General features: G+C 42.0%; 1 protein-coding gene across 1 annotated transcript in view; it reads left to right on the forward strand.

The window, feature by feature from the left end:
* The window catches only part of SNX7 (sorting nexin 7), a 72975-nt gene that overhangs the window by 36182 nt on the left and 24233 nt on the right, over positions 1-12560 (forward strand). Inside the window, 2 exon segments of the mRNA XM_032218361.1 lie at positions 4590-4789; positions 8540-8626. Of these exon segments, the coding sequence (XP_032074252.1) occupies positions 4590-4789; positions 8540-8626 (287 nt within the window).

Genomic DNA, 12560 nt, shown 5'->3' on the forward strand with positions numbered 1-12560 from the left:
CCGACTCTCTCTGTTACAGTAAAATAAGGCATCAACATCAAATCACAACTTTTTTTTTATTTTTCATAATATTACAAACAAGCAATTTCTATAAAGATCTATCAGTCTCATCGGTAAAACCCAAATACAGAATTTCATTCTTTTCCACATCGAGCATGAATTGATGTGGGAAAGAGGGTTATAAGGACAGAAGTTAGGATCACCCTTTTCCTTCTTCCTTTGAAAGGAACTGTCTGAGAAAATGCTCTATGGAGACGGGCAGAAACTGGTTGGTGTCCTTTTCAGATAATTTGTACCCTGCCATCAAAGGTGCCACTTACATAGCAGCTATTTGCTGTCGGTGGCAGATCTCTCACACCAATTCATCTAATGCCTGGCTACGTGGCCAATTACTCAGAACTTTAAAAAGGAAGGAAGGGAGGAAGGAAAGGAAGGAAGGAAGGAAGAAAGAAAGAAAGAGAAAGAAAGAAAGAGAAAGAAAGAAAGAAAGAAAGAAAGAAAGAAAGAAAGAAAGAAAGAAAGAAAGAAAGAAAGAAAGAAAGAAAGAGGGATTGCCATCTCCTGTGGAGAGAGCAATTAAGAATGTGGGTGATGTTTTCAAAAAGACACATGGCCAACTGTATGGATCAACTTCGCCTTGATTTCCAATCTGTTTCCCAAGTCGCTGAATTTCGTTAAAAACCCATCAATATAATTTTCTCTCCCATTTAAGAAGATTGCAGCTTGGGAAAGAAGAATTGGCTTTTCTTTCCTTATGTGCTGTAGCTCCCAGAAAAATCCACCCACCTACCACATTGCTTTTTAAATTACAGGTTTCAGATTTAAAATTTTAGGCTGGTGCCAGTAAAAGGAAGTTTCCCAAAGAAAATGCTGTATATATGCGAGTGAACAAGGGAACAGGTGAATTTTCAGGCACAGAAATGAAGCGGAAGATGCTTAATTTTCCATCCCCTGAACACTGAGCTCCACTAAATATAAGCCCAATTCCTTACATGATAATTAAGCTTAGGGGGTGGGGGGAAAAACACCAGTTCCTAATGATGCCAACTTTTCAATTTTTAATTGCCAGGAAGAGGAGTGTTGCCTTGTAACACTCCACATGCATGTAGCAATTATATCCACATGCATGTAGCAATTATATACATTGCCTTCAGCTTGTGAATAAAAGCCTATATATATATACACTACTAAAGAATAAGTAAAGTAAACTTTAAGAAGGAAAACATTGGCAGCAATGTATAAGAAGTTTTTCTAGAGGTGGTCTCGCATTTTGTCCATGGTCTGTGTTCTTTTTCAAAACAGCTTTTTTGTTGTTGTTGTTGTTGTTGTTGTTAAAAAATTAACAGATGGTTCAAGTCTACTGTATCATTAAAACAATTCCTTCCCTCTCCCCGCCCCCTCGGGAAAAAGCATTTTACCAGGCTCAGAGCAATAATGGTGCCAACAGTTTTACAAGGAAAAGGTTGTTTTCTGAATCCCGAGCTGTGGAGAAATCTGTGGCCAGAGTGTAGGACTTGGCAATCAGCCTTGTCAATCCTGGATAAGGGGAGGGAAAATAATGCCAGGAAGTTGCCATGGAAGCCAATATGAAATACGAAAAGCCAATCCAGGAATTCTTTAGGATTTTAAGGACAAATTAGCAGATTTAGCAGTGCATATGCTTTTTGTGAGCAAGCTTTTATTCTGGGCACATAAACGATGTGAAATGTTCTGTGTGCATACCCTTAATATAGCTCCTTTTAAAAAAAATATCATTTATATATTGTTTTTCAGATTTTTTTTAAAAGTGCTTCAGGCACAATATTTTAATAATTCTTACATGGATTTTATCTAGCAATTCACATACTAAGCTACTACCATTTCCATAGTTCGTAATATATTTTGAATGCAAAAGCAAAAGTTTTTTTTGTTTTTTGTTTTTTAATTTAAAGCTGGCTTAAACTTGCATCCATATGTTTGAATATCCTTAAATGGGAATCTTTTGCAAATTGATGTTTGGTAAGATGGCCCCAAATTTCTTAATTAATTAATTCAACTTAGGCTGCCTGGTAGCAATTCTAGACAACTTAGAATCATTGAAATCCAATAAAAACATTACAACAATAATTAATAACATTAATTGAGTTAAAGTTTAGTTTAGTTTAGTTTAGTTTATTAGTATTTATAGGCCGCCCTTTTCCCTGAGGGGACTCAGGGCGGCTTACATAAAATAAGGAAGGGGGGGTACAGACAATAGACACAAACAATACATAAAAGTAAAATAGTAAGCAACATTCATTCATCATTCGGGTGGGGACAAATTAGCTTTATCCCCAGGCCTGACGGGCTAGCCAGGTCTTAAGGGCTGTGCGGAAGGTCTGGACGGTGGTGAGGGTACGAATCTCCACGGGGAGATCGTTCCAAAGGGTCGGAGCTACTACTGAAAAGGCTCTCCTCCGTGTAGTTGCCAGTCGGCACTGACTGGCAGATGGAACTCGGAGGAGGCCTAATCTATGCGATCTAATTGGTCGCAGGGAGGTAATTGGCAGGAGGCGGTCTCTCAAGTACGCAGATCCACTACCATGGAGGGCTTTATGAGTGACAAGTAGCACCCTGAAGCGCACCCGGAGATTAACAGGTAGCCAGCGCAGCTCGCGGAGGATAGGTGTTATGTGGGCGAACCGAGGTGCACCCACAATCACTCGCGCGGCCGCGTTCTGGACTAGCTGAAGTCGCCGGATGCTCTTCAAGGGCAGCCCCATGTAGAGCACATTGCAATATTCCAGCCTAGAGGTCACAAGTGCCCGAGTGACTGTTGTGAGGGAGAAAGTAGAGAAAGATGAGAAGGAAGGGGAAAAGATGCAGGTAATCTTCACTTAATGACCAAAATTAGGACCGGACCTCTGTTGCTAAGCAGTGCAGTAGTTAAGTGAAACATCCTGTGACTGTACCAGAACTGTTTAGCTGCAGTCATTAAGCAAATCATTCAGGTCATTAAGTGAGACATTTTGTGATCATAATTTGTGATTTTACTACCAACGTCTCTATTAACTTTGCTTGTTGGAAGCTGGCTGTGAAGCCCACAGATGGTGATCATGTGACTGCAGGCTGCTATGACATTAATAAACGCATACCAATTGTGAAGTGTCTGAATCACAGTCTCCTGACCCTGGGTCACATCGATAGTTGTAAGTTTGAGGACCTGTCATAAAGTTACTTTGTTACCACCAATGTAACGTCAAACATTTGCTAAACAGGTCAGTTGTTAACTAGGAATCACCTGTCTCTACTATTGAAGAGCCGAGGTGGCGCAGTGGTTAGGGGGCAGTACTGCAGGCCACTTCAGCTGACTGTTAGCTGCAGTTCAGCGGTTCTAATCTCACCGGCTCAAGGTTGACTCAGCCTTCCATCCTTCCGAGGTGGGTGAAATGAGGACCCAGACTGTGGGGGCGATATGCTGACTCTGTAAATCGCTTAGAGAGGGCTGAAAGCCCTATGAAGCGGTATATAAGTCTAACTGCTATTGCTATTGCTATTGAACTTTTTGATTCTATATGAAAAGCTGTGGTGGCGCAGTGGTTAGAATGCAGTACTGCAGGTTACTTCTGCTGACTGCCGGCTGCCAGCTGTCGACAGTTCGATTCTCACCGGCTTAAGGTTGATTCACCTTTTCATCCTTCCGGGGTCAGTAAAATGAGGACCCAGATGGTTGAGGGCAATATGCCGAATCTGTAAACTGCTTAGGGAGGGCTTTAAAGCACTGTGAAGTGGTATATAAGTGCTATTGCTACTGCTATATGCCAGCATTTCAGATTGTAGTACAGGTAGTCCTTGACGTATGACCATAATGGAGCCCAAAATTTCTGTTGTTAAGTGAGACATTTGTTAATGAGTTTTGCTCCATTTAACAACCTTTCTTGCCATAGTTGTTTAAGCAAATTAATTCAGTTGATAAGTTAGTAACCCACTTGTTAAGTGACGTGACCCGACAAATGCACGCAGAACAAAAGCACGCCGACAAAACGCGGCGCTAAAACCGCGACATCATTAACGCGGCGACAACAGCGCGGTGACAGAAGCGCGATTTAAGTTAAGGTAAGGTTTAGGGTTAGGTTTACAGCGCGCTTCTGTCGCCACGCTGTTGTTGCCGCGCTTCAGCGCTCATTCGTCGGCGCGCTTTAGAACTCGCGGTTTTGTCACCGCAGTTTAGTCGGGCACGCTTTTGTCGTTCGCCCTTTTGTCGGTGAACCGTTAAGTGAAACTGGCTTCCCCATTAACTTTGCTTGTCAAAAGGTTGTAAAAAGTTGTTCCCATGACCTTGGGATAATGTTCCCAGCAATGGTCCTAAGTATGAACCAGTTGCCGAGCAACTGAATTTTGATCCATGATCATAGGGATGGTACAAAGGTGGTAACTCTGAAAAATGGTCATAAGTGACTTTTTCCAGTGCTGTTATGACTTTGAACGGTGATTGAAAGAACTGTTGTAAGTGTGGGACTATCTGTATTCTTCAGAAAGAGTTTCTGTTTCTTTATGATAATTGCTTGGGAGATTATGAAGTCCTGAGTGTCTTTTCTCTCCTCCCACCCACCCCCTTTCCTTTTCCCAAGACTATTTTTATGAAATGAAGGAATTTGGTCCAATTCACACACTCTGGTCTGCTTCGGAAGAAGATCTGGAAGATACATTAAAAGGAATGGCTACAGGCATCGACCAGTGTTGCAAAGCTGCAGACAAATGGATGTCCGCTCTGTCCGAAAGCTTCTTCCCTGTCATACATGAATATTTGCTTTATAATGAAATATTGATGGTAAGGTGGGTTGGGAGCTGTTAAACAGCTGAATTTCCTCTGATGTCATTGCTGCAATGGATGCTCCCATGAGTTGCTGGTGCGTTTTCTTAGTCAGTGCTAGTAGTTTAGCCCTGCAGGAAAGGATTATATTGTATTTTCTTTTCCTGCATGATGTCTATGTGCTTTCCTGCAAAATACACCTCTTTCTTCTCTTAACTATACATGATCTACTGGTCCCTAGGGAGAAAATAGCAAGAAGGCAACAGAGAGCCATGATTATAAAGCTAGTTAGTTTGGGGGAGGTGTATCAATGATTGTTTTGTGAGTATCAATGATTGTTTTAACAATAGAATATTGTAGGTTTCCAGAGTATATAAGTCTTCACATTTGAACTTCCTTCTGCATGAGATGGCTGGGTAACTATATTTGGAAAGGAGGGATTCCATTTGAATCAAGGTACTTTTTAACTCACAGAAAGAATATCTATAGGCATTTGTAGTTTCAAATTACGTTATAAACAGTGGCGGGATTCAAATAATTTTAACAATGGCCCATCCCCATCCCCCAGCTCCGCTCCCCATGCAGGACACGCTTCCCACAATGGCCAACCAGACCCAGGGTGAACCGGTTGTTAAATTACCCGCCACCCGCCCCCCAATATCAAAGTGGATCTTGGGTGCTGCGCTGCAGTGGAGAAATGGGAAACCAAGTGGCCAGCATGAGGGAAGGAGGAAGAGCAGGGAGAAAAGAGAGAGAAAGCGGCCATCTCCTGCCCTCGTGCCAGCTGCTCTGTTGCCCATTTTTCCATTGCAGCACAACACCCAGGATCAGTGGTGGGTTTCAAAAATTGTTCAAATCTACTCTGTGGGTGTGGCTTCCTTTGTGGGAGTGGCTTCCTGCCCATGTGACCGGATGGGAGTGGCTTGCCGCCCATGTGACCGGATATGAAGATGCTGACGACACTTGTCAAACCACCTTAAATTACCTCACACACAGCACTGGCATGCATAAGAATATGATGTAAACAGAGGCACTGAGTTTTATAAACATGAGCATGATAGTGTAGAATAATCACATCCAAGGACCAGTGGTGGGTTTCAAAAAATTTTGGAACATCTTCTGTAGGTGTGGCTGCTTTCCGGGTCCACTGGTGGAACCTCTTCTAACCGGTTCGGTAGATTTGACGAACTGGTTCTACCGAATAGGTGCGAACTGTTAGGAACCCACCTCTGCCCAGGATCCACTTTGAGAACAGGAGGGAGGCGGTGTAATTTAACAATCGGTTCGCCTGAACTGGTGCGAACCAGCTGAATCCCACCACTGGTTATAAACCTACTTTTGTATTGGCCTCTACAAGGAATGCAGTTTTTCATAGCTCCTCAGTTCCATGAGAAATAAGTCAAAAGAAATCCAGATGAAAATAATCCATAACAGATCTTTTTTTTTTTAAAGTCTACATTGGCTCAGTATCCCTCCTACTCCTGGGCGTGGGAAAATAGGCAGGGTTTCAGCAACTTTCTAAGTATCATTATGGGCAGAGGTGGGTTCCTACCAGTTCGCACCTATTCAGTAGAACCGGTTCATCAAATCTACCAAACCGGTTAGAAGAGGTTCCATCAGTGGACCCGGAAAGCAGGCCACACCTACAGAAGAGGTTCCAAAATTTTTTGAAACCCACCACTGACACACACAGACAGACAGACAGACAGACTCACACATAGAGAGAAAGAGAAAGAAAGGAAGAAAGAAAGAAATAAAAAAAGAAAAAGAAAAAATGAGAGAGATGAAAGAAAATAAGGAAAAAGGGACAGAGAGACAAAAGGAAGGAGAGAGAGAGAGAGAGAGAGAGAGAGAGAGAGAGAGAGAGAGAGAGAAACACATGGCCGGCAAGCCACTCCCACCAGGTCACATGGCCGGAAAGCCACTCCCACAAAGGAGTCCACACCCACAGAGTAGGTTCGAAAAATTTTTGAAACCCACCACTGATTATGGGAGAACAGCCATATGGATCACTGCTGGGATGTTCTTCCACAGGGGAGGCAACATGACAGAAAGTAAATGACACTGTTCAATTGAAGAATCTGGAGTACATCTACTCTGCCTGATCGTACAGGATAGGCAGCAACTATTGGAGATACAGTGGTCCTTCAAATACTCAGGCCCTGAGTGATGCACTTGAAAAGATTGTTTAATATAGATTGACAGTATTACTATTGCCCGAGGTTCATTTGTCATGTGCATGGTGACTTAGTTCAGCAAATGGAAATTACACGTTTAGGAGACATTTTCAGTTGACATTTAGATAACACAATAAAAATCCCTTCGCCCAAATAGTTCTCCTAATGAAGACCGCAGAAGCCTACTGAGATAAGGAGAGTCAGACAGGAAGAGCCATGCAAATTACAGGGGTTGAATTAGGATCACTTTCTGTACGGCTTCTACTACAGGATGGAGGACAGGTGGGCAAACCACGGGGAACAGCAGAATGTCAGTACTTTCAAAAGGACTTTACAAAAAAAAAAAAGCCACTTTATGGAGGAGACTCCGTGAAAACCGTCTCAGGATGAGTTGAACAAGGTCCAGAGAAACATCTGTGTGGCCCATTAGAATTCAATTTGATGGGACCCCTTATCTTGTGCTATGTTGTATGATTAATTGCAGGGAAGGTGAGATGAGAAATTAAAGGATGTTATTGCATTTGTTGGACCCTTAAACTCCTCCTCAGCCGCACAATTAGGCTGCATTTGGTGCAGGCAGGGGGTGGCTCATCCTTCCATTAACACAGCTTCTCGGTTTCATTTCTTTCCCATTCTATTCTGTTGACAGCTGCAAGACTTGCATTCAGCTGTAGATTCTCATAGTGGGGAGCAAGCAATAGCACTCATTTAATAAATGTCATTTTTTCTTTGAGGAGCAAAAAAAAAAAAAAAGCCCAGCTTTTTATGGACCCACTTGTACCAATGCAACAATAAAGCTTTTAGCCTCTCCTGTCAAGCAGACAGGAAAAATGACAGCCAGGAAAACCCAGAAACTTTGTGTTACATATAAGAGAGTTGTGGACCAAAAATCTCTTTGACTCTGAACACAAGAATTCTCAGGATTACATGGCGCTCTACATGGGGGCAGCCCTTGAAGAGTATTCGGAGACTTCAACTCGTCCAGAATGCAGCCGCGCGAGCGATTGTGGGTGCACCTCGGTACACCCACGTTACACCTATCCTCCGCGAGCTGCACTGGTTACCGATCAGTGTCCGGATACGCTTCAAGGTGCTAGTCGTAACTTATGAAGCCCTTCATGGTATTGGATCTGGGTACTTGAGAGAACGCCTGCTGCCAATTACCTCCCACAGACCCATTAGGTCTCACAGGGTTGGCCTCCTCCGGGTGCCATCTACCAGCCAATGCCATCTGGCTATTACCCGGGGGAGGGCCTTCTCTGTGGCAGCTCCGGCCCTCTGGAACGAACTCCCCGCAGGGATTCGGACCCTCACCTCTCTCCAGGCCTTCCGAAAAGCCGTCAAAACCTGGCTTTGCTGGCAGGCCTGGGGTTGATGAGTTCCCTCCCCTCTCGACATGTATGGTTGTGCGACTGTTGCCTATTTTTATTATTTGTATTTCGTTTTTATGTTCCCCTTTTTCCCCCTTTTGAATTGTTCGCTGCCCTGAGTCCTCCCGGAGAAGGGCGGCATACAAATAATAAAATTCTATTCTATTCTATTACCTGTGCAAAATTTCTAATGCATTTATTTCCGTTGTTTCATATTTCAGGGTGTTCTGAAAAGAAGGGACCAGATCCAAGCAGAACTGGATTCCAAAACAGATGCTATGTATAATAAAAAGGCTGAAAGTGGGCTGGTAAGCAATTGAGAATAAAATGACAAAATTGTCTTGCTATAATTCAAATCTAGATTACACCGCAGGTTATTATCGCTCCCCCCCCCCCCAACGTAGTTGCATTCCCATTATGTTCTTTATGAGCCACTCAAGGCTGCTATCCTTTTGGCAGATTTGTAGGTACATGGAGAAAGTCAACCTTGAATGTTGCCCTACAATGACAAAGAAGCTGTACAGAGACAGAATGTGGAGTTGAGTAATGTACGTGTTTTGAAAAAGCAGTTGGCAGAGTCCTCAGCCCACACTCTGGATCGCTTTGGAGGAAAGATTGAAGACCATCTGTTAAATATTCCTCTGCCCACAACATTCTCTCTACTGATAAAATGTGCCGTTATAGGATAGGGTTGGCTTAGCCCCTGTCACAAGGCACCCACAGAAATGGCTGCTGCTGTCAAAAATGACAAAAACAGCATCATGTTTCAAGTTTTTACAACGATTTGGTGCATCATCCAAACATTGCAGTGTCTGTTAACAAAAGAGTTGGGGACATCATAATATTGCCTAAATCAGTTTAACCCCTTACAAGCCTCCACTCTGGTTTGTAAGTATGGAGGATTTATTGTGGCCTGCTATATGATTCTATAGCAGTGGTGGGTTTCAAAAATTGTTCGAACCTACTCTGTGGGTGTGGCCTCCTTTGTGGGAGTGGCTTGCCACCCATGTGACTGGATGGGAGTGGCTTGCCGTCCATGAGACCGGATATGAAGATGCTGACGACATTTGTCAGAACCACCTTAAATTACCTCACACACAGCCCTGGCATGCATAAGAATAGGATGTAAACTTGTTTTTTAAAAGGCATCTTTGGTTTGCGTTAAAACAACTTCAACACACGCAATGTTCTGATTGCACCACAAACGCAGTAGTCATCCTTACCTTTCACAGAGGCACTGAGCTTTATAAATATGAGCATGATAGTGTAGAATAATCAGATCCAAGGACCAGTGGTGGGTTTCAAAAATTTTTGGAACCTCTTCTGTAGGTGTGGCCTGCTTTCCGGGTCCACTGGTGGAACCTCTTCTAACCGGTTTGGTAGATTTGACGAACCGGTTCAACCGAATAGGTGCAAACTGGTAGGAACCCACCTCTGATTCTATATTTCTCAATGATAATACCTGGCAGTCCTTGATTTTCGGTCTTTTTAAGAATCATTTGAAGTTATATTAGCTCAGAAATGGTGCTTTACAGTAAAGCCTTTCCAATATTGTAACATGGCATGCCAATCACCACCTCTGCAGTCATGTGATCTGGGTGCTTGGTCACCTATTCACATTTATGATTGGTTGCCAGGTGCCCTGAGATCATCATTGGCAATCTTCTCTGCTGGCTTCCCCAGAAAATAAGTGGGGAAGCCAGCAGGAAGGTTGCAAGCTGCTGCCACCTGCTGAAGGATTTTCCCTCTTCTCCACAGAGTGTGGGGGGAAAATCAAGCTGAAAAAACAAAGCTCAGATTTTAAGGATCCATTTTGTTTCTCCAGCCCAGTGTGGGAGTTCCCTTCTCCCCAGTTGTCAGAACAGACAAGAGGAAGCAAGGTTTCACGTAGCAAATTCATGTATAGATTTTTTTTAACCCTAAGATATGGGGATAGCTACTACTTTGATTGAAAAGATTTGAAATGGAGGCTGAATAAATTCTTTTTTAAAAAAAGATTTTTATTAACAAACATGTAAAATACACACACACAAAAAAATTAGACGTACACCACATTTATACAATACAATACGAACAGGAACTTCCTGTTCTTTATAATAGCAATTATCAATCGATACCGCTCACCTTATATTATTTCCCCTTCTATTGTATTTCATTTGGATTTCACCATTCTTAACCCTCTTATTTTACTCATAACTATTATTTATTGAGTTTTGTTATATTCCTTCATTGATTTTTGTTTCTTTCCTCCATCCACCTATACCATTTGTCCCATACCTGGTAGAATTCTGATTCTTCTTTTCCCTGGATTTCTTTAGTTAGTTTGTCCATTTCGGCACAGTCCATACCTTTCTTATTATTTCATCTTCGCTTGGAGTTAATTGTTTTTCCATTTCTGGGCAAAGGCAATCCTTGCCGCCGTAATTATATGTAATATTAAATACTGGATTTCTTTTTTGTATTTCACAGACATAATTCCTAATTTAAAAAAACTTCAGGTTTCCATTCTATTTAACCCCTGTTATTGCCTCCAGCCAATTTTTGATCCTTTTCCAAAAAATTTTAATGGATGCGGAATAAATTCTTAACTGACAGGTCTAGGGGGGGGCTGTTAGGCTTAAAGTCTCAATTGAATTTCTAGATTCTGGACAGAGCATATATCTGATATGGCAAAAATAACTTGCCAACAACTGTAGAGGATCCGAAGGATAGTTTGATTGATCCAAAGTTTGCAGGCTATATTAAGTCTCTTGCATATAGAAGTACCAAGAGCAACAGACAGAAGGTCACATAAGTCTTATTGAGGAGGTTGATAAAAGCATGCCCACATACATTCATTTAATTCTGCCCAACTCCATAACATCCTAATCATCATGCAATATTAACAGTACTAAAAACAAGAAAAACACAGGTTCCGAAAAAGAAAGTAATTAGTTCACAGGAAAAAAATTTTCTGTATATGCTTTTTCCGGTTCCACCACAAAACCGTGGACGACAAAATCGCGCTTGACGAAAGCGCGCATTTGACGTCATCACAGCGCGACGAAAACATCGCGCTGTGATCGATAAATGTAAAAATAAAGCGAAAACCTTACCCTAACCCCCCAAACCTAACCCTAAACCTAACCCTTAACCTAACTGCTTTAATTTTATTTTTATTTCAATTTTTAATTTTTTTCGTCACGCTGTGATGACGTCAAATGCGCACTTTCGTCGAGCGCGATTTTGTCGTCCGCGGTTTTGACGGGTCACGGCTTTTTCCCCCCTTGTTTTTACCAGATATAGAGAGAATTGGTTTACAACTTATAGGAAAGCCAAGGAAGATACAGGTATCTCTCGTGGTATGAAAACATTAGAAAAATATTTCTGGAAAGGGAAAATCGCAATTTATGATAACCAAGTTGAGCTAGGCCCTTCAGTTTTATTCTAAAAAGTGGACCTAGCCAAAAGGAACAAGGAAGTATAGCAGCAAATGTCTTTGAACTTTGTCCCATCTTCAAGGCATGAACTTTGTTTTATTAGCAGTGGCTAACAGCTGTTAGTGAACAGCTCAGATTGACATAACAAAAAAACAAATCCATGCTGAAGGATCTTAGGGGAGAGGCATCTACGAATTTAACAGTAAAATGCAGCAGTATATTACTATAGTTACGTATATGGTGGTTTTGAAACAAATACGCCTCAAAATTGATAAGCTCAATTTGGACAATTAATGTAGAACAGATACCAAAAAAAAGAAACTCATTTTTGATCATGTTATTTCAGGATCAGTTGCCAGCTAAGCTTTTGGCTCAATTAATCTGATAATTAGAGATATAAGGTCAGTTAAGTATAATTTGCATTCCTAACTGGCAAGCTATAACCAAGACCTAAGTTATGTAATCGATTAGGGTGGTTCATGCGGTAGGACGCTGAGTCAAAAGACCAATGAGAGATCAAAACTTCAGCAGTTCGAAACCCGAGAGCAGGCTGCATGATGGAATGAGCTCCCATCAATTTACCCTAACAGTTTGAAAGCATGTAAATGCAAGTAGATAAATAGGTACCACTTTGGAGGGAAAATAACAGAGACACGATAGGGGGGCCCCCTCAGGTGTCCCCTGGGCACCGGTGATGTCACCAGCTAATCTTTTCAACCTGGAAGCACCTTGGTATGTGCTTCCGACACAAATGTTTAAGTAGTAGTAATAGTAGTTATATAATTGCATTTTAATTTCAATATTTCTTCAAGACTTCAGCATA

The sequence above is a fragment of the Thamnophis elegans genome, chromosome 5 (genome assembly GCF_009769535.1).
Source record: "Thamnophis elegans isolate rThaEle1 chromosome 5, rThaEle1.pri, whole genome shotgun sequence".
NCBI classification, from domain to species: domain Eukaryota; kingdom Metazoa; phylum Chordata; class Lepidosauria; order Squamata; family Colubridae; genus Thamnophis; species Thamnophis elegans.